This window comes from Oncorhynchus kisutch, linkage group LG16, assembly GCF_002021735.2.
Source record: "Oncorhynchus kisutch isolate 150728-3 linkage group LG16, Okis_V2, whole genome shotgun sequence".
Taxonomy (NCBI): domain Eukaryota; kingdom Metazoa; phylum Chordata; class Actinopteri; order Salmoniformes; family Salmonidae; genus Oncorhynchus; species Oncorhynchus kisutch.
Window position 1 is genome coordinate 41,386,817 of NC_034189.2, and position 23,444 is coordinate 41,410,260.

A 23,444-nucleotide genomic window follows, 5' to 3' on the forward strand; every position below is an offset into this window, starting at 1 on the left:
ACGACTCTTCATCTCTGAGACCAATTATAGAGGAATTAGGAGTAGGTCTATTGGCAGTGATTCAAGAAAGAAGCCTACTATCTGCGCAAGGCATAGTTCTGAGATATTGAGCATGAATGTTTTCACACCCCAGATCTCAGAACTGTTTTGAATTGAATTATTCTTTCAGAACCCATTAAAAGGTACCTAAAGTGCAGAGTATCAAAATACTAAGTGGGGGAAAGAATCACAATTAGAACCTTAGGTTATATCTGGCACAGAATGTTACAATTATTTACATTTCAATGGAAAAGTACAGACATTTAATGATTAAATAAAGAAAAGAGCCTTCCTTCTTTCTAATCATGTCGTCAGATATATTATTTAATGGTCATCACACATTTGTCGAAGTGATAATTCCCTAAAATGACAAATGCACTATATCCTATGGATAACTAAAAAAACATTAGCTCTGGTTGAGTTAAACAGACATATTTCTCGAGTCCCTAACACCCAAAGTCAGTAAACTACTTGCTAGTTATCAATAACATTTGGTAAGTTTAATACTGTAGAACAAGACAAAAACAGCAATGCCTCTCCTAAGGGCCTTAAACATTCTCAAATGTACTTGTATTTATCTGTTTTACCATAAAGAGCTTACATTATGGCCATTCTTCTTCTGAAAAATAAAAAAGAGGACCAGAACCTATGATATGAATAATCAAGGACTTGGGACGATAAGATTCTATCAGCAAAATGCATAGTTTATAAATAATGAGTATTTTTTAAGTCCCAGCTCTCTGAACTGTTTTCTGATGTCTTCCTCTTTCATGTCTGTTAAAAGACTCAAATGTCAAATAAAATGACTCAATAAGTATATCACCTCACATGCTATTCTTTTTTTGATTGACAACCCAGAATTGTGTGATTGGATCCAGAGGTGTCTGTGTTTGTGTATGTATGTGTGTGTGTGTACGTACCTTGCTGGCCAGGCGTTTGACAGCATCGTCTCGGTGTGCCTCTGGTGTCCCGGGGCAGGTTGTTTCGCTGGGCTGGGGGTCTGTGGTGGGGGTGCTGGGCTGGGGCGGCTGTTTGGAGGCTCCGTCTGTCCCCCTATCCCCACCTGCAAGAGGGACACAGCAAGACACACATGTGGACTGTCATTACTTTTTCAATGGAAGTTGGAGGAGAATAATAATCATTCAATTAGTTTTTTGAAAACCAGCACTCATGACGAGACAAAAAAAATACAAAATCTTGTGCTGTGACTACGAGAGAGCATGTTAAAAGCATCATTGTAGGCTGGTTTCCATAATGGATCTAAACATATCTCCAGTAAACAATGTTAATTAAATAAGGCCCTGAGTCACAATGGCAAATCACTTCAGTCTCTGTCAGGCATTTATCATCGTGCACTATAATTAGGTCACTGTCTATAATATATTTCCCTGAGTAGGCACATGAAAGCAGATTCCTACTCTTAACCTAAATGATGTCATTACTTGATGTCATTACTGGCGTGCCATATGGTGCACTGTATCAATTTGCTGGATGGGGACCCGAGAAAATGATATGCGGTGTGAATTCACGACCATGGATGGTGGGAGAAAAGTGTGGTACTGTACCTAGCTACTGACGTAGCAACGCTTGCGTTTGTGTAACACCAATCACCACACAATCAGTCATAGCTTTCAAAGGTTTTATTCCTGTATCTTTGTGTGGCTCATCCGCTAGGACCAAAATATCTGATGGACCCTGCTACTTGAGAGTGATGGTTCGGGAAAAGTATGACGGATCTCAAGGTAGACAATTTCGGGTTGGCTTGCCTAGTTCTAAAATTGTCAAACTCATAATGAAAAATGTGAATGTTTAAATCACCCTTCGCTGAATGAGTAACCAACCATTCATCCTTCCATTCTGGGATACAGGGAAGTGGCAGCTTTCTCAAAAAAGAGATGTTGCATATCAAGAGGTTCCTCCTGTTTATCATTTCAAACAAAGTACCTCCAGAGAAGGGAAGTTTGTCTTACTTTTGGGGGAGGTGCAGGGGCTCTGGGTGGGGACCTGTTGCATGTGACCTCCATGACAACTGAGAGCCACCAGCCGCGAGATGACGGCCGTCTTGCCGAAGCCCACATCGCCCACGATAACGGCCCCACGGCCCTCGCAGGTGTCACTCTCCCTTAGGACCTCCTCTAGCCGATGGAACAGCCAATCACGGCCTTGGAACAGTGCATCCATGGCGTCGGCAGGAACTTCAAACAACAACGGCTTCAGCACGATGTCGCCTGATTTGAAGGGAGCGAAGCGCGCTGGACGAAGAGAAAAGAGAGAACACAAGGGGTTAATAACATGACTTCCTGTTCCTTTTAAAGAGCATTGTGGTGTTCAACAATAATATAGTTGTGTATGGTGGTGTAACACTATAATTGCATGCACTAAGGCAGGATCTCAGTCGGGGTCTCAACTTACTGTTGAGCGCGTTATGATATGGGGTGAAGGTTAATGTTATGACATAGACAAACACACAATCCAGGATCCACCTCCACACTTCATCCCCCAGGTGGCAGTACCCGGATCTAGATGCTGAGCTTAGCCTTGATAAGCACATAAATTACTGCCAATTAAGATGATCGTCAGTCAGAGTGCCAGTTTAGAGAGCCGTGAGGCTGCTGGTTGGTTTGGTGGCCATGAGGCCTTTCGTTTGGGTTTGAGTCTTTCATTTAGGCCTGTTTGTAGTTTTCCTTTTTGTATGTATTTGTTCCTGTCACCATCTGAACATAATAATCCACTTCGGCTCGTCGACCCAAAGGAGTCAAGGCAGAGCTGGCCCCGGACCTAAGGTAAGGTAACGCTGATTTCTCACAAAAATGCACACATTCATTCAGGTTACAGACCATGCAACTAGACATAGGACGCCTAGACTTAGCGAGTGCAACAATATTAGCAGGTTAGTTTCAGGTTAGTTTCAAGATGCAATTTCGAAATTTGGTTGTGCATCAGAAGTTTTCCTCTTGTTATGTCAGTCACTGACAGTCACTCAATTAGCCCATGTCAGCAAAACATTTTTAGATTGGTAAGTTAGTCTAGCCAGCTATCTAAACTTGTAGTAATCATGGCTGAATTGCCGACCACGTACCAAGGGCACCTGCCCAGGGTCCCTGACCGCTGCTGACGGGTGTATACAATTGAGTACACAGCCATGCAATCTCCATAGACAAACATTGGCAGTAGAATGGCCATACTGAAGAGCTCAGTGACTTTCAACTTGGCACCATCAAAGGATGCCACCTTTCCAACAAGTCAATTCATCAGATGCCAGGAGAACCCTACCTGCCCGAATGTGCAACTGTAAAGTTTGGTGGAGGAGGAATAATGGTCTGGGCTGTTTTTCATGGTTCAGGCTCCTTAGTTCCATTGAATGCAAAAATGTCAACGCTACAGCATACAATGACATTCTAGACAATTCTGTGCAGTGCACAGAATTCTGCCCCCGTGCACAAAAGCGAGGTCTATACAGAAATGGTTTGTTGAGATCAGTGTGGAAGAACTTGACTGGCCTGCACAGAGCTCTGACCTCAACCCCATCGAACACCTTTGAATTGGAACACTGACTGCGAGCCAGGCCTAATCGCCCAACATCAGTGCCCGACCTCACTAATGCTCGTGGCTGAATGGAAGCAAGTCCCTGCAGCAATGTTCCAACATCTAGTGGAAAGCCTTCCCAGAAGAGTAGAGGCTGTTATAGCAGGAAAGGGGGAACCAACTCCTTATTAATGCACATGATTTTGGAATGAGATGTTCCAGCAGGTGTCCACATAATTTTTTTCATGTAGTGTATCATTTTTGGAAATTAGCTGTAAAACTGCACTTTTTTTCCCTCCAGGGGACCCGACCAAATATTGCCTAGGGCCCCCAAAAGGCTAGTGCCGGCCCGGCACACACACACATGCCTGCATAAATGCCTGCATGCACGTATACACACACACACACACACACACACACACACACACACACACACACACACACACACACACACACACACACACACACACACACACACACACACACACACACACACACAAACAGTACCATACCTTTGGCGTCCCTTCCCCCTGTGCTGTTCCAGGGCTGTTTGATGGAGCTTCGCTGGGGAGCAGCAGTCCGTTGATCATCCAGGGAGCTCAGATCCTCCAGCTTAGTGGAACTAGTGGCTGCAGGGGAAGACATGAGAGACAAAATGAAGGAGAAGAGAAGTAGAAAATAAAGAATGAGGGAAAGCAGGAAAGAGAGCTTTTTATAGAGTAGTTTCATTCATTTTGCCTTCAAGGTAGAACATCTTAAACATTTGGGAATAAAATGAACAAACCCCTTCATCGCCAAACAGTATAACTATGGAGCTCTGTCCCCATTTCAACCTACTGTGCTATGGCACCCCAATTATTTTCAAACATGTTTACTATATTGGGCCTCATATCGGCCATTTTCGCCAAGTGTGAGCAGTGCTAAGAGCAGATGCAAGGCATGTCCCACCGTCAGCCAATCAGCTATAAAGGTTCTCTTCAACTACCTCACAAGTTCATCACAACAATGGCACCAAAGGTATAACATACCCCCTTCAATTCAAGCCCTGGTTTTAACTTAACACACCAAGCCCTTCACTGACACAGAGATATTTAACGAGTGCATGATGACTGAAGCAATTGGCCTATAATTTAGTCTGTCAATTTCTTAAATAGTAAGAAATTGTTTTCAGGGCCTCCCGGGTGGCACAGTGGTCTAAGGCAGTGCTAGCTGTGCCACTAGAGACTCTGGGTTCAAGCCCAGGCTCTGTCGCAGCCTGTTGCGACCGGGAGGTCCATGGGGCGACACACAATTGGCCTAGCGTCGTCCGGGTTAGGGAGGGTTTAGCTGGTAAGGATATCCTTGTCTCATCGCGCACTAGCGACTCCTGTGGCGGGCTGGGTGCAGTGCGCGCTGACCAGGTCGCTAGGTGCACGGTGTTTCCTCTGACACATTGGTGCTGCTGGCTTCTGGGTGGGACGCGTGCTGTGCTTATTGCGATGTCAATAACTCTGATAAAAAGCTTAATTATGGGCAACACATTTCTTTCTCAATAAAATCAATTATAGAAGTAGAAAGCTATCAAAGTTGACTTCCGGTCCTCCTCATGTAGCCCGCGCACAGATGCTGCGCTCCGTAGGTGCATTGTTATGTTTCCCCGGTTGCCATGTTGATTTCCTTTCTAGGCCTACACATACACAAAGCTGCGCAGCAAATATAGCCAGACTTTTATACTGCCGTACAATACAGATTACTAGGTCAATACGATTTGGCTGGACGGAATCATTAAATGTGAGAGGTTCCAACAAAGCATAAAATACAGGGAAATTCTCAAAGCTGCAAAGAGAACTTTGATGAGCTCATATCTCGCCGGGGAATTCTGGCGGAGACCTCCTCCCAGGTAGTACCAGTGATGGCAATACTGGCTGCAGTAACCCATGGGGGGCTGGGGTCGCACGTGGACATTCACAAAGGGGGAATAACACTGTTGTCCTGGCGGCGCAGCATAAGTCTTAGCGGTCTGACTGCACAGAAGTGCCGGGGGAAGAAGGGTCTTCTCTGGGGACCAGCGTTCATGTGTTGAGGGGGAGGGGGGTTTCCGGGCTCCATCAGCCAGGACTAGACATTACACACTCAAAATCTACCCATCCCGGAACATTTTGGCACTCCTGTTGAACGGCTACAGCGGTACGCGCAACTCTACTCTTGAGCAGGGCTCGAGGGTGGAACAACTGTGTGGAGGGTCTGTCGGGTGAATCGTGTGCCAGAGCTTAAAGTTGAGTGTGTGTGGTGTGTGTGTGTTTGTAGGTGAATGTACAAGTGGAAGGGGAGAGGTGTTCGAGATGTGTATGTATGTGTGTGGGGGGCGCGTGTGTGTGCATGCATCCCACAACCGAGGCTATAGGGATGGGATGGAATCTCAAGCGATAACATAAAATAATATCTGCTTCCCTAAATGTAAATGTTCTACTGCCGGTTGCTTTGTCAAAGGTAACTATCCTTTTGGAGGAAGTGGCTACATTATTACGCATACTGTCCCGTCAAATGTGAAAGAAATGAAGGTATTCTGAAAAAAATCAATACAAACACTAAAGTTATGTAGTACAACTGAGACAAAGGGTCAGAACTGCTTAGCGCTGCTGAACTGGTTGTAAGTGGGTGGCACCTCGTGCTCTTTTCAAGAGATGGGTCCCAATTTCTTATGGGTCCAAGGATCCCTGTGTATAGGGGTGGACAACTGGAGATATACTTAGTCTGCTGCTGGAGTTACAGTTTGCATTGCAGTGCATCTATCATGGCACAGCTACAGTTTGCATAGCAGTGCATCTATAATGGCACAGCTACAGTTTGTACAGCAGTGCATCTATCATGGCACAGCTACAGTTTGCATAGCAGTGCATCTATAATGGCACAGCTACAGTTTGCACAGCAGTGCATCTATAATGGCACAGCTACAGTTTGCATAGCAGTGCATCTATCATGGCACAGCTACAGTTTGCATAGCAGTGCATCTATCATGGCACAGCTACAGTTTGCATAGCAGTGCATCTATCATGGCACAGCTACAGTTTGTACAGCAGTGCATCTATCATGGCACAGCTACAGTTTGCATAGCAGTGCACCTATCATGGCACAGCTACAGTTTGTACAGCAGTGCATCTATAATGGCACAGCTACAGTTTGCATAGCAGTGCATCTATAATGGCACAGCTACAGTTTGCATAGCAGTGCATCTATCATGGCACAGCTACCATTTGTACAGCAGTGCATCTATCATGGCACAGCTACAGTTTGTATAGCAGTGCATCTATAATGGCACAGCTACAGTTTGCATAGCAGTGCATCTATCATGGCACAGCTACAGTTTGTACAGCAGTGCATCTATCATGGCAATGCTACAGTTTGCATAGCAGTGCATCTATAATGGCACAGCTACAGTTTGCATAGCAGTGCATCTATAATGGCACAGCTACAGTTTGCATAGCAGTGCATCTATAATGGCACAGCTACAGTTTGCATAGCAGTGCATCTATAATGGCACAGTTACAGTTTTCATAGCAGTGCATCTATAATGGCACAGCTACAGTTTGCATAGCAGTGCATCTATAATGGCACAGCTACAGTTTGTACAGCAGTGCATCTATAATGGCACAGCTACAGTTTGCATAGCAGTGCATCTATAATGGCACAGCTACAGTTTGTACAGCAGTGCTTCTATAATGGCACAGCTACAGTTTGCATAGCAGTGCATCTATAATGGCACAGCTACAGTTTGCATAGCAGTGCATCTATCATGGCACAGCTACAGTTTGTACAGCAGTGCATCTATAATGGCACAGCTATGTGGATAATGGACAGGTATTGATTCTGGTGGTACTGGTAAGCATGGATAAGTATTTCATAAAAGTGTTAAGGATAGTGGTTAGTATCTCAAAATGTAACCCATCGTGGTAAATCGTGGTAACTGATGAATTGAATTGCAGTTAGCTATAATTCTAATGGTTTGGCTGATAATAGGAAAAGAAGAGCAGTTTTCACATGGCTAAAGGAGAAGGATTACCATATTTATTGTTTACAGGAAACTCGTTCAATATCTTCTGACGAAGTGGCCGGGGGAAAAAGAGTAGGATGGTGAAATCTATTTCTGTCATGGGCTAAGGAATTCAAAAGGTCTTATAATCCTACTGAAAGACAATCTACAGTAGATCTTGAGGTGCAATCCGGTAAAATGGATCCTCAAGGAAGATGGATTGCTTTGAATATACTACTTGATGATAAACAGATGTGGCTCATAAATATATAAGGGCTGAATAATGACGATCCAAACTTCTTTGAGAAAATGTATAATAATCTCATGATTATGTCTCCAAGATACAAATAATTATATTGTAATGGTAGGGGACTACAATACATTATACAGTATATATACACTACCGGTCAAACGTTTTAGGGCACCTACTCATTCAAGAATTTTTCTTTATTTTGACTATTTTCTACATTGTAGAAACTATGAAATAACACACATGGAATCTTGTAGTAACCAAAAAAGTGATGAACAAATCAAAATATATTTTATATTTGAGATTCTTCAAATAGCCACCCTTTGCCTTGATGACAGCTTTGCACACTCTTGGCATTCTCTCAACCAGCTTCATGAGGTAGTCACCTGGAATGCATTTTAATGAACAGGTGTGCCTTATTAAAAGTTAATTTGTGGAATTTCTTTCCTTCTTTACGTGTTTGAGCCAATCAGTTGTGTTGTGACAAGATAGGGGTGGTATACAAAAGAAAGCCCTATTTGGTAAAAGACCAAGTCCATATTATGACAAGAACAGCTCAAATAAGCAAAGAGAAACAACAGTCCATCATTACTTTAAGACACGAATACGGAACATTTCAAGAACTTTAAAAGTTTCTTCAAATGCAGTCACAAAAAACATCAAGAGCAATAAAGAAACTGGCTCTCATGAGGACCGCCACAGGAATGGAAGACCCAGAGTTACTTCTGCTGCAGAGGATAAGTTCATTGGAAGACCCAGAGTTACTTCTGCTGCAGAGGATAAGTTCATTGGAAGACCCAGAGTTACTTCTGCTGCAGAGGATAAGTTCATTGGAAGACCCAGAGTTACTTCTGCTGCAGAGGATAAGTTCATTGGAAGACCCAGAGTTACTTCTGCTGCAGAGGGTAAGTTCATTAAAGACCAGCCTCAGAAATTGCAGCCGAAATAAATAAGTAACAGACACATCTCAACATCAACTGTTCAGAGGAGACTGTGTGAATCAGGCCTTCATGGTCGAAGTGCTGCAAAGGACACCAATAATAAGAAGAGACATGCTTAGGCCAAGAAACACAAGCAATGGACATTAAAACCGGCGGAAATTTGTCCTTTGGTCTGGAGTCCAAATTGGAGATTTTTGGTTCCAACCGCTATGTCTTTGTGAGACGCGGTGTAGATGAACGGATGATCTCTGCATGTGTATTTCCCACCATAAAACATGGAGGAGGAGGTGTTATGGTGTGGGGGTGTTTTGCTGGTGACACTGTCTGTGATTTATTTAGAATTCAAGGCACACTTAACCAGCATGGCTGCCACAGCATTCTGCAGCGATACGCCATCCCATCTGGTTTGGGCTTAGTGGGACTATCATTTGTTTTCAACAGGACAATGACCCAACACACCTCCAGGCTGTGTAAGGGCTATTTGACCAAGGAGAGTGGAGTGCTGCATCAGATGACCTGGCCTCCACAATCCCCTGACCTCAACCAAATTGAGATTGTTTGTGATAAGTCGGACCGCAGAGTGAAGGAAAAGCAGCCATCAAGTGCCAAGTAAAGCCCCACCGGCCAAACCCTCCCCGAACCAGGACAATGCCAATTGTGCGCCGTCCTATGTGACTCCCGACCACAGCCCGGGAAATGAACCCGATGCGATGCAGTGCCTTAAACCTCTGCGCCACTCGGGAGGCCTAAGTAAAACATTTGAAATAAAGGTTCTCTTGTCAAGTTCTTACAATCTCAATTAACGATGAGTTTTGTGAAACCCTTCTCCCCCCAAAAAAATCATCTTAAACTATCTGCGACACTAAAAATATCTTGCGGTGGCCTATTTACACAGGACGAACTACGGTTGGCAAATGATTCCTTCAGACGGGGAAAACCCCTGGTCTCGATGGCATTCCAATAGAGAATATATCTGCTGAGAGCTCCACTACTACCATGTTTTAGTTACTTGTATATACTGTAAATGGCAAACTATCAGACACACAAAAAGAGGGACTGATCTCTCTACAATTAAAAAGGTCCTACTGGACATTATCCTTAGACGGGATTCTTAAAAGGATGATATATAGGAGACAACATTAGACTAGACTACAGGGAAACCTGTAATCTTTATAGCAGATTTTAAGACAGCCTCGATACAGCAGATCTAGAATCAGTTTAGAATCAGCTTTTGAGAATCTCTCATAAGATGGATAAAAGTAATGTAAAACAACCCGGAAAGTATTCAGACCCCTTGACCTTTTCCACATTTTGTTATGGAGAATAAAAGTATATAAAATGTCTTTTTATTTTTGTCCTTAATGGCAAGTCAGAGAATGTTAAAACAGGCATATTTGTATAACGAACGTGAGTTTGGAGGGTTAAAACTATGAAACATTAAGACATTAAGCCTCTTACTTAAAGCCTCCATTATACCAAAATGATATCTAAATCCAAACTGGTTTTCCAGCAGGCTACTAAGAGAAGCACATTCAACGCTCAACGTGGTCTCTTTGCCGTTATGTAGATTAACACCATCCTTTTCCAGTGGATTGACAATGGAACCCTGTTTAAAGTCTCATCCGTTTGAAATGAGGCCATACAGAGATGGTTACAATTCCAATTTCATCCTTCAGAAGAGTCTGAACAAATACGACCACAAATAGTACGTCTAAACTACAACGTACTGATCAAGGAAATAACTATTTTATTGTACAAAAACATGATAAGGTATCGTGTTTATGAATGACATTGAGAATAAGGACAGTAAAATGTTGAGAAACGAGCAATTAACAAAGGCGTATGGGGATGTATGATCAATACAAAAGTTTAATAAACTCATCACAGCTCTGCCACAAAAAAATGTCAGGGGCAATTACTCAAAAGAGAAAGGAATTAATGAGTTTGTCTGCCGTCAATCAAAAACCATGCATGGCTTAAAATGACTAGTATAAACGGTAAAATATATCATGTGCACTTAAAAACGAGAGGTTTGACAACTATTCAGGAATAAAATTCCAGATAATTGGGAAGAGATGTTCGATGTCTCAATTACCATGGCACCGGTTTTATGAACTGTTATACAAAAATTGACGCATCAATCCGTTCTTTTCAATTGAAACGATCATATAATGTTCTCGCCACAAAAAGAATGCTCAATATATTGGGGTGAGGCCTGTGCACACTGCAACGAAGAAACGTGATCAATAGATGATCTCTTTGGTACTGTGATCTCTTTGGCGGCTCACTTTTGGAGTCAGAAATGTCTGTGTTCACATGGATGTAGAAACAGCAGAGATCTAAAAAACTAAGATCAATCCATGGAAAATATGATTATACTCTTAGTTAAAGTATTTACTTTTAGGACAAATAGAGAGGTTCAAGACCCTCATAAGACGTCAACGTGAAATAGAAGGATGTGTATTGCTGTAGTGGGAAAGATGGGTTAGTCTGTCAGTATCTGAGGGTTGGAATTGAGATTAGAGGGATTGGTTGACTTGACGATCACTTTTACACATTTTGTAACGTTGTTGCCTTATTCAAAATTGGATTCAATTGTTTCCCCCTCATCAATCTACACACAATACCCCATAATGACAAAGCAAAAACAGATTTTTTTAAAATGTTTGCACATTTATAAAAAAATACAAAACTGAAATAACACATTTACATAAGCTCAGTACTTTTTTGAAGCACCTTGGGCAGCGATTACAGCCTTGAGTCTTCTTAGGTATGATGCTACAAGCTTGGCAAACCTGTATTTGGGGAGTTTCTCCTATTCTTCTCTGCAGATCCTCTCAAGCTCTGTCAGGTTGGATGGGGAGTATTTTCAGGTTTCTCCAGAGATGTTCGATCGGGTTCAAGTCCAGGCTTTAGGTGGGCCACTCTAGGACATTCAGAGACTTGTCTCCAAGCCACTCCTGCGTTGTCTTGGCTGTGTGCTTCGAGTCGTTGTCCTGTTGGAAGGTGAACCTTCGCCCCAGTCTGAATGCTCTGGAGCAGGTTTTCATCAAGAATCTCTCTGTAGTTCACTCCGTTCATCTTTCCCTCAATCTGGACTAGTCTCCCAGTCCCTGCCACTGAATAACATCCCCCACAGCACGATGCTGCCACCACCATGCTTCACCGTAGGGATGGTGCCAGGTTTCTTTCAGACGTGACTCTTGGCATTTAGGCAAAAGAGTTCAATCTTGGTTTCATCAATCCAGATAATCTTCTTTCTCATGGTCTGACAGTCCTTTAGGTGCCTTTTGGCAAACTCCAAGCGGGCTGTCATGTGCCTTTAACTGAGGAGTGGCTTCCGTCTGGCCACTCTAACATAAAGTCCTGATTGTTGAGTGCTGCAGAGATGGTTGTCCTTGTGGAAGGTTCTCCAATCTCCACAGAGGAACTCTGCAGCTCTGTCAGAGTGACCATCAGGTTCTTGGTCACCTCCCTGATTTTGTTTTGATTTGGATCTCTTTTAGTCCCCATTTGGACTAATCTTCCAAGAGTCCTTAAACATTAAAATACAATTTATAATACAAACACACTTTCACATATAACACACTATTACAAACATACATAATATACTAACATAATAATCCAATAAATACTCAATCTAAAAAATATTGATTCTTCATCTACTATAGTCGCACAACATTTCTATGTATTATATTTAAATTGTTTTAAAATAATGTTTACATTTATATATTGAAAGGTTTCTAGTTTGCTCAGTTAATTTATTCAATTTCTTTATTGCTCTAAATCGAAATGTTCTTTTGCCTATTTCTATTTTCTGTCTGGACAACGCATAGATTGTGGACAATCTATTCCTAGTATTTACGGAATCTCTTACCAACTGAATACTGTTGTGAATAGAACTTGGCCATTTTAAATTCTGTATATTATGAAATAAAATAAGCATGTTCCTTTCAATTATCTTACTGATTGATGACCAACCAAGAACACTGCACATGACTGCAACAGAAGAACCATATCTCCACCTTACAACAATCCTTGCTGCTTTGTTCTGTGCATTCTGCAGCCTCCTAACTTCACTTGATGATGCATTTCCCCAGACCACCGAACAGTAGTTCACCTGACTCTCAATTAATGCTTGTGTTATTTGCTGAATAATTTTTCCTGGTAAATATTTAGCTATCCTTCTGATTATGCATGCTGTTTTAATATATATATATATATTTTTACATAGATTAGTTATTTAAGGCGACCATGATAAGCAGTTGTCTAGCTGCACTCCCAATAGTTTGGTTTCTGACACTTCTTCAATTTGTACTCCTCCCATACTTAATTGTATCCCATGCTGTTTTGGCCTTTTCCTAGTGGAACAGACCAACATAACTTTGGTTTTCTTGGTGTTCAAAACAAGTTTGTTTTGGCAAACCCACTCCCTAATATTCTCCAAATCTCCTTGTAAAGCTTGCTGTACCTGTTGAACCTATTGTCTTGCTGCATAAATTGTAGTATCGTCTGCAAATATAATAGTTTGAGTTTCAGCTAAGGCATAGGGAAGGTCGTTAGTATATATTAAATAGAGAAGTGGCCCAAGGCATCCACAGTTTAACACATGAGGGGAAGAAAATGAACCATTGATATAGGTGGACTGTTTCCTGTCAGTTAGATATGACTGTACCCAATTCAATGCTGCCTCCTTAAAACCATAATGCATTAATTTTGTCAAAATTATTTCATGATCCACTAAATCAAATGCTGCACTGAAATCTAAAAATAGTACACCTACAAACCTGCCATTATCCATAGCATTGAGCCACTGGTCAGTCATGTCAACCAATGCAGTGCTAGTGGAATGTTTTTTGCGATAAGCATGCTGATTGGCTGTAATCAGATAATTCTTTTCCATGTACTCTCATATTTGTCTACTCACAATACCCTCCAATATCTTACTGAGTGTAGGGAGTAGACTAATTGGTCGACTATTGGCAGGAGTAATGGGTTCTTGCTGTCTTTCGGAATAGGACACAGTTTCGTATGCTTCCATACATTTGCAAACATCCCCCTTTCCAGTGACCAATTAAATATGTATCTCAGTGGAACTGCAATCTGGGGAGCAGCACAGCGAGGCAAAAAATTGTCCATAAGACCATAACCTGTAGATTTACCATCAGGTAATGACTTCAATAGGTTTAACACCTCCTCCACTAACACCGTTTGCAGACCAAAAGAGCAGATCTTGTTGCTCATAATATGATCATCAATCCATTGGACAATAGCTTGTTTGGAAGAATGTATGTTTACATTGTTGCCCAGTAAATTAATTTTCTTTGTAAAAAAATCTGCAAAATGATTGGCAATATGAACTGGTTTTGTTATTATTCTCCCGTCAACCTCCACACTAGATGGGCATGATGAGATAGATGTACCAATAAAGCTTAACTGTGTTCCATACCTTTTTACAATCATTTTTACAATCAGTAAAAGCATTGTTGTAAAATATAATTTTTTATTTTGATTCAATTTAACTGCATAATTACGTAATGTTTTAAAATTCTGTTAATCAAATTGTAATTTTGACTTGGCTGCTAAGACTTTTGCCATATTTCTTGGAGAAAAAGCTTCACCCAATTCATCATCAATCCATGGAGATGGACGGGCACCAACTGTTCTCTTTCTTATAGGGGCATGATGGTCCATTACATCAGTGAGAACATCAATAAAACATTCTGTAGCGTGATTTAAATCATCCTCTAGATAAATCAGCTCCCAGGGTACAGCAGCCAAATCATTTAGAAATAGCTCATGATTAAATGTTTTAAAATTTCTCTTAAACACAATCCTAGGGGGGTTCTTTGGAACCTTGGTGTTTATGGTCACAATATTATGGTCTGTCCAGCCCACTGGCATTGATCTGGCTTTGAAGCATTGCAATGGTATATTACAGAAAATCAGATCAATGCATGTGTCTGAACGATGACCCAACTTAATTGAAGATCTGGTAGTATCATTAACCATTTGTTTCAAACCACAGTTCTTAGCATATCTCATCAATTTTGTTCTATTCGAATTATTGTAATCCTTCCAATTTATATTAAAATCCCCAAAGATAAATACATCTCTGTTGCTATCTGTGGCCTGGTCAAACCCAGTACATAAGTTATCCAGATAGAACACCTTAGAGCTAGGAGGTCTATACACACATCCTACCAATATGGGTGCCTGGTGAGGCAGATGTACCTGAGCCCATAGTGCCTCTACTTGACATACATTAAGGTCATCCCTTCTCTTAAAAGGTATATGATTCTGAATATACAGTGCTACACCCCCACCATTCCTATTCCTGTCCTTTCTCAGTAGACTATATCCATGAATGTTCATTTGCCCATCATTTACAGATGCATCTAAATGTGTTTTGGTCAAAGCCAAAATATGAATATTATTTATGTTGACCAAGTTAAAAGCCTCATGTATTTTGTTAGGAAGGCTACATACATTAACCTGAGCCATATGCAGCCCTTTCCTTATCAAGTGGAGATCAATATAGCATGTATTCATTATAGTGGAGATCAATAGAGCATGTATTCATTATAGTGGAGATCAATAGAGCATGTATTCATTATAGTGGAGATCAATAGAGCATGTATTCATTATAGTGGAGATCAATAGAGCATGTATTCATTATAGTGGAGATCAATAGAGCATGTATTCATTATAGTGAAGATCAATAGAGCATGTATTCATTATAGTGGAGATCAATAGAGCATTTATTCATTATAGTGGAGATCAATAGAGCATGTATTCATTATAGTGGAGATCAATAGAGCATTTATTCATTATAGTGGATATCAATAGAGCATGTATTCATTATAGTGAAGATCAATAGAGCATGTATTCATTATAGTGGAGATCAATAGAGCATGTATTCATTATAGTGGAGATCAATAGAGCATGTATTCATTATAGTGGAGATCAATAGAGCATTTATTCATTATAGTGGAGATCAATAGAGCATGTATTCATTATAGTGGAGATCAATAGAGCATTTATTCATTATAGTGGAGATCAATAGAGCATGTATTCATTATAGTGGAGATCAATAGAGCATGTATTCATTATAGTGGAGATCAATAGAGCATGTATTCATTATAGTGGAGATCAATAGAGCATGTATTCATTATAGTGGATATCAATAGAGCATGTATTCATTATAGTGAAGATCAATAGAGCATGTATTCATTATAGTGGAGATCAATAGAGCATGTATTCATTATAGTGGAGATCAATAGAGCATGTATTCATTATAGTGGAGATCAATAGAGCATTTATTCATTATAGTGGAGATCAATAGAGCATGTATTCATTATAGTGGAGATCAATAGAGCATTTATTCATTATAGTGGAGATCAATAGAGCATGTATTCATTATAGTGGAGATCAATAGAGCATGTATTCATTATAGTGGAGATCAATAGAGCATGTATTCATTATAGTGGAGATCAATAGAGCATGTATTCATTATTGTGGGGATCAATAGAGCATATATTCATTATAGTTGAAGTTGTCATGATACACTACAACACAAACTCAAATTTGAACATTAAATTGAAATAGCCAGGGAGTTACTCCAGAGTCCCGATACAGTTGCCCGTTGATATAAAGTTTATCCATCACCATGGAGACTCGTTGATTCAGGCAACGCTTTTCCTTCATGATGGGATATAGTTTTTTTCTCCTTTCATTGATCTCGGTGGGGAAGTGATCATTCATTCCAAAATCAGTGTTTCTGAGTTCTCTGCACATGTTCTTCGTCATTTCCTTTTGCTTAAATGTGTCAAAACATGCAATAATAGCCCGTGGCCTTACCTATTCTATGGACTCTGGAGAAAGTGGCATTACGCACAACATCAGTGGGCAGTTTTAGTTGAGTTGACATAAAGTCTCGGACTGTGTCCTCACAGCCTCTGCTGTTGTCATTCTCCGGGATCCCTGAACATATTAGATTGTCCCGCATTGATGGACACTGTACACCCCAACGCTCTAGGCGACCAGTTTTGATAGCCTTTAGCCGCATCATCATACTACTCCTTCTCTGTTCCGCGGGTGATGTGGAGGTAAACCCAGGCCCTGCATGTCCCCAGGCACCCTCATTTGTTGACTTCTGTGATCGAAAAAGCCTTGGTTTCATGCATGTCAACATTAGAAGCCTCCTCCCTAAGTTTGTTTTACTCACTGCTTTAGCACACTCTGCTAACCCTGATGTCCTTGCTGTGTCTGAATCCTGGCTCAGGAAGGCCACCAAAAATTCAGAGATTTCCATAACCAACTATAACATCTTCCGTCAAGATAGAACTGCCAAAGGGGGAGGAGTTGCAGTTTACTGCAGAGATAGCCTGCAAAGTAATGTCATACTTTCCAGGTCCATACCCAAACAGTTCGAACTACTAATTTTGAAAATTACTCTCTCCAGAAATAAGTCTCTCACGGTTGCCGCTTGCTACCGACCCCCCTCAGCTCCCAGCTGTGCCCTGGACACCATTTGTGAATTGATCGCCCCCCATCTAGCTTCAGAGTTTGTTCTGTTAGGTGACCTAAACTGGGATATGCTTAACACCCCGCCAGTCCTACAATCTATGCTAGATGCCCTCAATCTCACACAAATCATCAAGGAACCCACCAGGTACAACCTTAACTCTGTAAACAAGGGCACCCTCATAGACGTCATCCTGACCAACTGGCCCTCCAAATACACCTCCGCTGTCTTCAACCAGGATATCAGCGATCACTGCCTCATTGCCTGTATCCGCTACGGAGCCGCAGTCAAACGACCACCCCTCATCACTGTCAAACGCTCCCTAAAACACTTCTGTGAGCAGGCCTTTCTAATCGACCTGGCCCGGGTATCCTGGAAGGACATTGACCTCATCCCGTCAGTTGAGGATGCCTGGTCATTCTTTAAAAGTAACTTCCTCACCATTTTAGATAAGCATGCTCCGTTCAAAAAATGCAGAACTAAGAACAGATACAGCCCTTGGTTCACCCCAGACCTGACTGCCCTCGACCAGCACAAAAACATCCTGTGGCGGACTGCAATAGCATCGAATAGTCCCCGTGATATGCAACTGTTCTCGGAAGTCCGGAACCAATACACGCAGTCAGTCAGGAAAGCTAAGGCCAGCTTCTTCAGGCAGAAGTTTGCATCCTGTAGCTCCAACTCCAAAAAGTTCTGGGACACCGTGAAGTCCATGGAGAACAAGAGCACCTCCTCTCAGCTGCCCACTGCACTGAGGCTAGGTAACACGGTCACCACTGATAAATCCATGATTATCGAAAACTTCAATAAGCATTTCTCAACGGCTGGCCATGCCTTCCGCCTGGCTACTTCAACCTCGGCCAACAGCTCCGCCCCCCCCCCCCCCGCAGCTCCTCGCCCAAGCCTCTCCAGGTTCTCCTTTAACCAAATCCAGATAGCAGATGTTCTGAAAGAGCTGCAAAACCTGGACCCGTACAAATCAGCTGGGCTTGACAATCTGGACCCTCTATTTCTGAAACTATCTGCCACCATTGTCGCAACCCCTATTACCAGCCTGTTCAACCTCTCTTTCATATCGTCTGAGATCCCCAAGGGTTGGAAAGCTGCCGCAGTCATCCCCCTCTTCAAAGGGGGAGACACCCTGGACCCAAACTGTTACAGACTTATATCCATCCTGCCCTGCCTATCTAAGGTCTTCGAAAGCCAAGTCAACAAACAGGTCACTGACCATCTCGAATCCCACCGTACCTTCTCCGCTGTGCAATCTGGTTTCCGAGCCGGTCATGGGTGCATCTCAGCCACACTCAAGGTACTCAACGATATCATAACCGCCATCGATAAAAGACAGTACAGTGCAGCCGTCTTCATCGACCTTGCCAAGGCTTTCGACTCTGTCAATCACCATATTCTTATCGGCAGACTCAGGAGCCTCGGTTTTTCGGATGACTGCCTTGCCTGGTTCACCAATTACTTTGCAGACAGAGTTCAGTGCGTCAAATCGGAGGGCATGCTGTCTGGTCCTCTGGCAGTCTCTATGGGGGTGCCACAGGGTTCAATTCTCGGGCCGACTCTTTTCTCTTTGTATATCAATGATGTTGCTCTTGCTGCGGGCGATTCCCTGATCCACCTCTACGCAGACGACACCATTCTATATACTTTCGGCCCGTCTTTGGACACTGTGCTATCTAACCTCCAAACAAGCTTCAATGGCATACAACACTCCTTCCGTGGCCTCCAACTGCTCTTAAACGCTAGTAAAACCAAATGCATGCTTTTCAACCGGTCGCTGCCTGCACCCGCATGCCCGACTAGCATCACCACCCTGGATGGTTCCGACCTAGAATATGTGGACGTCTATAAGTACCTAGGTGTCTGGCTAGACTGCAAACTCTCCTTCCAGACTCATATCAAACATCTCCAATCGAAAATCAAATCAAGAGTCGGCTTTCTATTCCGCAACAAAGCCTCCTTCACTCACGCTGCCAAGCTTACCCTAGTAAAACTGACTATCCTACCGATCCTCGACTTCGGCGATGTCATCTACAAAATGGCTTCCAACACTCTACTCAGCAAACTGGATGCAGTCTATCACAGTGCCATCCGTTTTGTCACTAAAGCACCTTATACCACCCACCACTGCGACTTGTATGCTCTAGTCGGCTGGCCCTCGCTACATATCCAAAAGTTGGAGACTTTTATCTCCCTCACCAACTTCAAACATCAGCTATCTGAGCAGCTAACCGATCGCTGCAGCTGTACATAGTCTATTGGTAAATAGCCCACCCTTTTTCACCTACCTCATCCCCATACTGTTTTTATTTATTTACTTTTCTGCTCTTTTGGACACCAATATCTCTACCTGTACATGACCATCTGATCATTCATCACTCCAGTGTTAATCTGCAAAATTGTAATTATTTGCCTACCTCCTCATGCCTTTTGCACACATTGTATATAGACTCCCCCTTTGTTTTCTACTGTGTTATTGACTTGTTAATTGTTTACTCCATGTGTAACTCTTTGTTGTCTGCTCACACTGCTATGCTTTATCTTGGCCAGGTCGCAGTTGCAAATGAGAACTTGTTCTCAACTAGCCTACCTGGCTAGAAAATAATAATAAATTTAAAAAAAACATCAAGCAAGGTTTCTTTAAGTTATTTGTTCTCCCTTTGCACCACCTCCACCTTGCTATGAATAGAGTCTACAGTACCTTTCAGAGCCGTGTTCTCTTTCCTTAGATCATCAATCTGACGTTGGCTGAATTCTAGACTGGCACATAATGCACTGATGTCCTCTCGTAATATATCCAAGATATCAAGTTTGGCAAGCCTTTCATTGATGGATTTTAACAAGTTCACATCCATATCAGTAAACCTCTCTCCACTCGCCACACGCGCCCTCTTACTTGGGGATGGTTTGGTTCCATTGTTGATACCTATTGGCCAACCTGGTTTTGGTTTGTTTTGTTGATTGGGTTGGTTGTCCTTAACAATGCTTGAATCCTCCGAAACCAGCGACATGTTTCTTTAAGTTCGTAAGTATCTCTCGTCAATGAATCGTTCAAGCTCTTCAATGGATTCTGAATCATCTAGCGTGTTTACAGGCAGAGTTAAACACACAAACACACTGTTCAGCCGTGGTTTCTTTGCATCAATTCGACCATAAAGTAATCATGCTCTGATTATTAAGGCCCTTCTTCCCGATTGCTCAGTTTGCCGGGCAGCCAGCTCTAGCAAGAGTCTTGGTGGTTCCAAACTTCTTTCATTTAAGATTTTTTTTTCACCTTTATTTAACCAGGTAGGCAAGTTGAGAACAAGTTCTCATTTACAATTGCCATCTGGCCTCGATAAAGCAAAGCAGGTCGACACATACAACAACATAGAGTTACACATGGAGTAAAATAAACCTACAGTCAATAATACAGTAAAAAAAAGTCTATATATGATGTGAGCAAATGAGGTGAGATAAGGGAGGTAAAGGCAAAAAAAAGGCCATGGTGGCGAAGTAAATACAATATAGCAAGTAAAACAGTGGAATGGTAGATTTGCAGTGGAAGAATGTGCAAAGTAGAAATAGAAATAATGGGGTGCGAAGGAGCAAAATAAATAAATAAATACAGTAGGGGAAGAGGTAGTTGTTTGGGCTAAATGATAGATGGGCTATGTACAGGTGCAGTAATCTGTGAGCTTCTCTGACAGCTGGTGCTTAAAGCTAGTGAGGGAGATAAGTGTTTCAGAGATTTTTGGAGTTCGTTCCAGTCATTGGCAGCAGAGAACTGACAGGAGAGGCAGCCAAAGGAAGAATTGGTTTTGGGGGTGACCAGAGAGATATACCTGCTGGAGCGTGTGCTACAGGTGGGTGCTGCTATGGTGACCAGCGAGCTGAGATAAGGGAGGACTTTACCTTTACCTCTTGTAGATGACCAGGAGCCAGTGGGTTTGGCGACGAGTATGAAGCGATGGCCAGCCAACTAGAGCGTACAGGTCGCAGTGGTGGGTAGTATATGGGGCTTTGGTGACAAAACGGATGGCACTGTGATAGACTGCATCCAATTTATTGAGTAGGGTATTGGAGGCTATTTTGTAAATGACATCGCCGAAGTTGAGGATCGGTAGGATGGTCAGTTTTACGAGGGTATGTTTGGCAGCATGAGTGAAGGATGCTTTGTTGCGAAATAGGAAGCCAATTCTAGATTTAACTTTGGATTGGAGATGTTTGATGTGAGTCTGGAAGGAGAGTTTACAGTCTAAACAGACACCTAGGTATTTGTAGTTGTCCACATATTCTAAGTCAGAACCGTCCAGAGTAGTGATGCTGGACGGGCGGGCAGGTGCTGGCAGCGATCGGTTGAAGAGCATGCATTTAGTTTTACTTGTATTTAAGAGCAGTTGGAGGCCACGGAAGGAGAGTTGTATGGCACTGAAGCTCGTCTGGAGGGTTGTTAACTTGTTGAGTGTAGGGGGCAGTATTTTGATGTTTGTACCCAAAGTACCCAAATGAAACTGCCTACTTCTCAGGCCCAGAATCTAGAATATGCATATAATTGTCAGATTAGGATAGAAAACACTCTAAAGTTTCCAAAACTGTCAAAATATTGTCTGTGAGTATAACAGAACTGATATTGCAGGCGAAAACCTGAGGAAAATCCAACCAGGAAGTGCTGTTTTTCCTGAAACCTCTCTGTTCCATTGCATGCCTTCCCTCCATTTAAAGGGATATCAACCATATTCATTTTCCTATGGCTTCCACATGGTATGAACAGTCTTTAGACATAGTTTCAGGCTTTTATTCTGAAAAATGAGTGAGAAAGATCACATCGCGTCAGTGGATGGCTGGGTGCCAGCAACGTTTTGCATGCGCGAGCAGCTTGGAGTAGACATTTTCTCTCTCACTCCTATTGAAAAAGCTACGGTCCAGTTGAAATATTATCGATTATATCGATTATGTAAAAACAACCTGAGGATTGATTATAATAAACGTTTGACATGTTTCTACGAACTTTACGGATACTATTTGGAATTTTTCGTCTGCCTCCTCGTGACCGCTCGAGCCTGTGGATTTCTGAACATAACGCGCCAACCAAATGGAGGTATTTTGGATATAAAAATAATCTTTATGGAACAAAAGGAACATTTATTGTGTAACTGGGAGTCTTGTGAGTGCAAACATCCAAAGATCAACAAAGGTAAGCAATTAATTTGATTGGTCACGAAAGTCAGAAAAGCAATCTACTTTGCTGCTAGCTGTTTGTAATGTTTTGTCTGCTGAGAGAGATGTCCTTACATAAACGCTTGGTATGCTTTCGCCGAAAAGCTTTTTTGAAATCTGACAAGCCAGGTGGATTAACAACAAGCTAAGCTATGTTTTGCTATATGTTAAACGGGTGTCCTGACATTCTGTAGTCACTAAAGATCCCATGGCACTTATCATAAGAGCAGGGGTGTTAACCCCGGTGGCCTGTAGTGTATTTCAGCCTTAAGGGAGAGCGATTCAAGACTCTTGCCCTTAAGTAAAATGGGAAACAAATCGGTCATAGTTCTTCCCTTAGGCTGCCCATGTTTTGTGACTTTAAATATTCTGGAGAAAGACACTCAAGGATAAGACACACACACACACACACACACACTAGAACGCATCTTATAGGAAATCCTCTCACTCTCTGTGTCCATTTTACTTCTCCTCCGTCCCCTGTCACCCCCTCTCTCTCTTTCTGCCTCTCTTTCTCTCTCATTTGCTCACTCTTCAGCGACTCATTCAAATGGGCATTGACCACTAGATCAGTCCATGCTGTATGGTGATGATGATACAAGTGAATCCTCATCCAGCCTGGGATATTAACAGCTCCCTACAGGTCAGGAACATAGCCAGGTTCAGAGACCAGCTCCAATTACACCTGTTCCGTAGCACAATGTTGTGTTTCTAAGGACCAGTCCGTTTAACATGTACACCAACATGAGACATACACACTGGTCCATGTATGCTCTGTAGAACCTGATGTCTTCCATCTGATCGGTTTGGTTTCTGAGCGTTATATATAATGAACCATTAGGTACAGTGGGGCAAAAAAGTATTTAGTCAGCCACCATTTGTGCAAGTTCTCCCACTTAAAAAGATGAGAGAGGCCTGTACATTTTAACCCCTTATGAAGACTTA

General features: G+C 42.2%; 1 protein-coding gene across 2 annotated transcripts in view; it reads right to left on the minus strand.

Moving 5' to 3' along the window:
* LOC109878212 (protein TANC1) overlaps nt 1–23,444 on the minus strand; it is a 58,357-nt gene that overhangs the window by 18,505 nt on the left and 16,408 nt on the right. For both annotated transcript variants that reach the window (XM_031792446.1, XM_031792445.1), the window contains exons 8-10: nt 4,077–4,193; nt 2,010–2,291; nt 960–1,102 (exon numbers count right to left, since the gene is read on the minus strand). In XM_031792446.1, the coding sequence (XP_031648306.1) occupies nt 960–1,102; nt 2,010–2,291; nt 4,077–4,193 (542 nt within the window). The remainder of the gene's footprint in view (nt 1–959; nt 1,103–2,009; nt 2,292–4,076; nt 4,194–23,444) is intronic.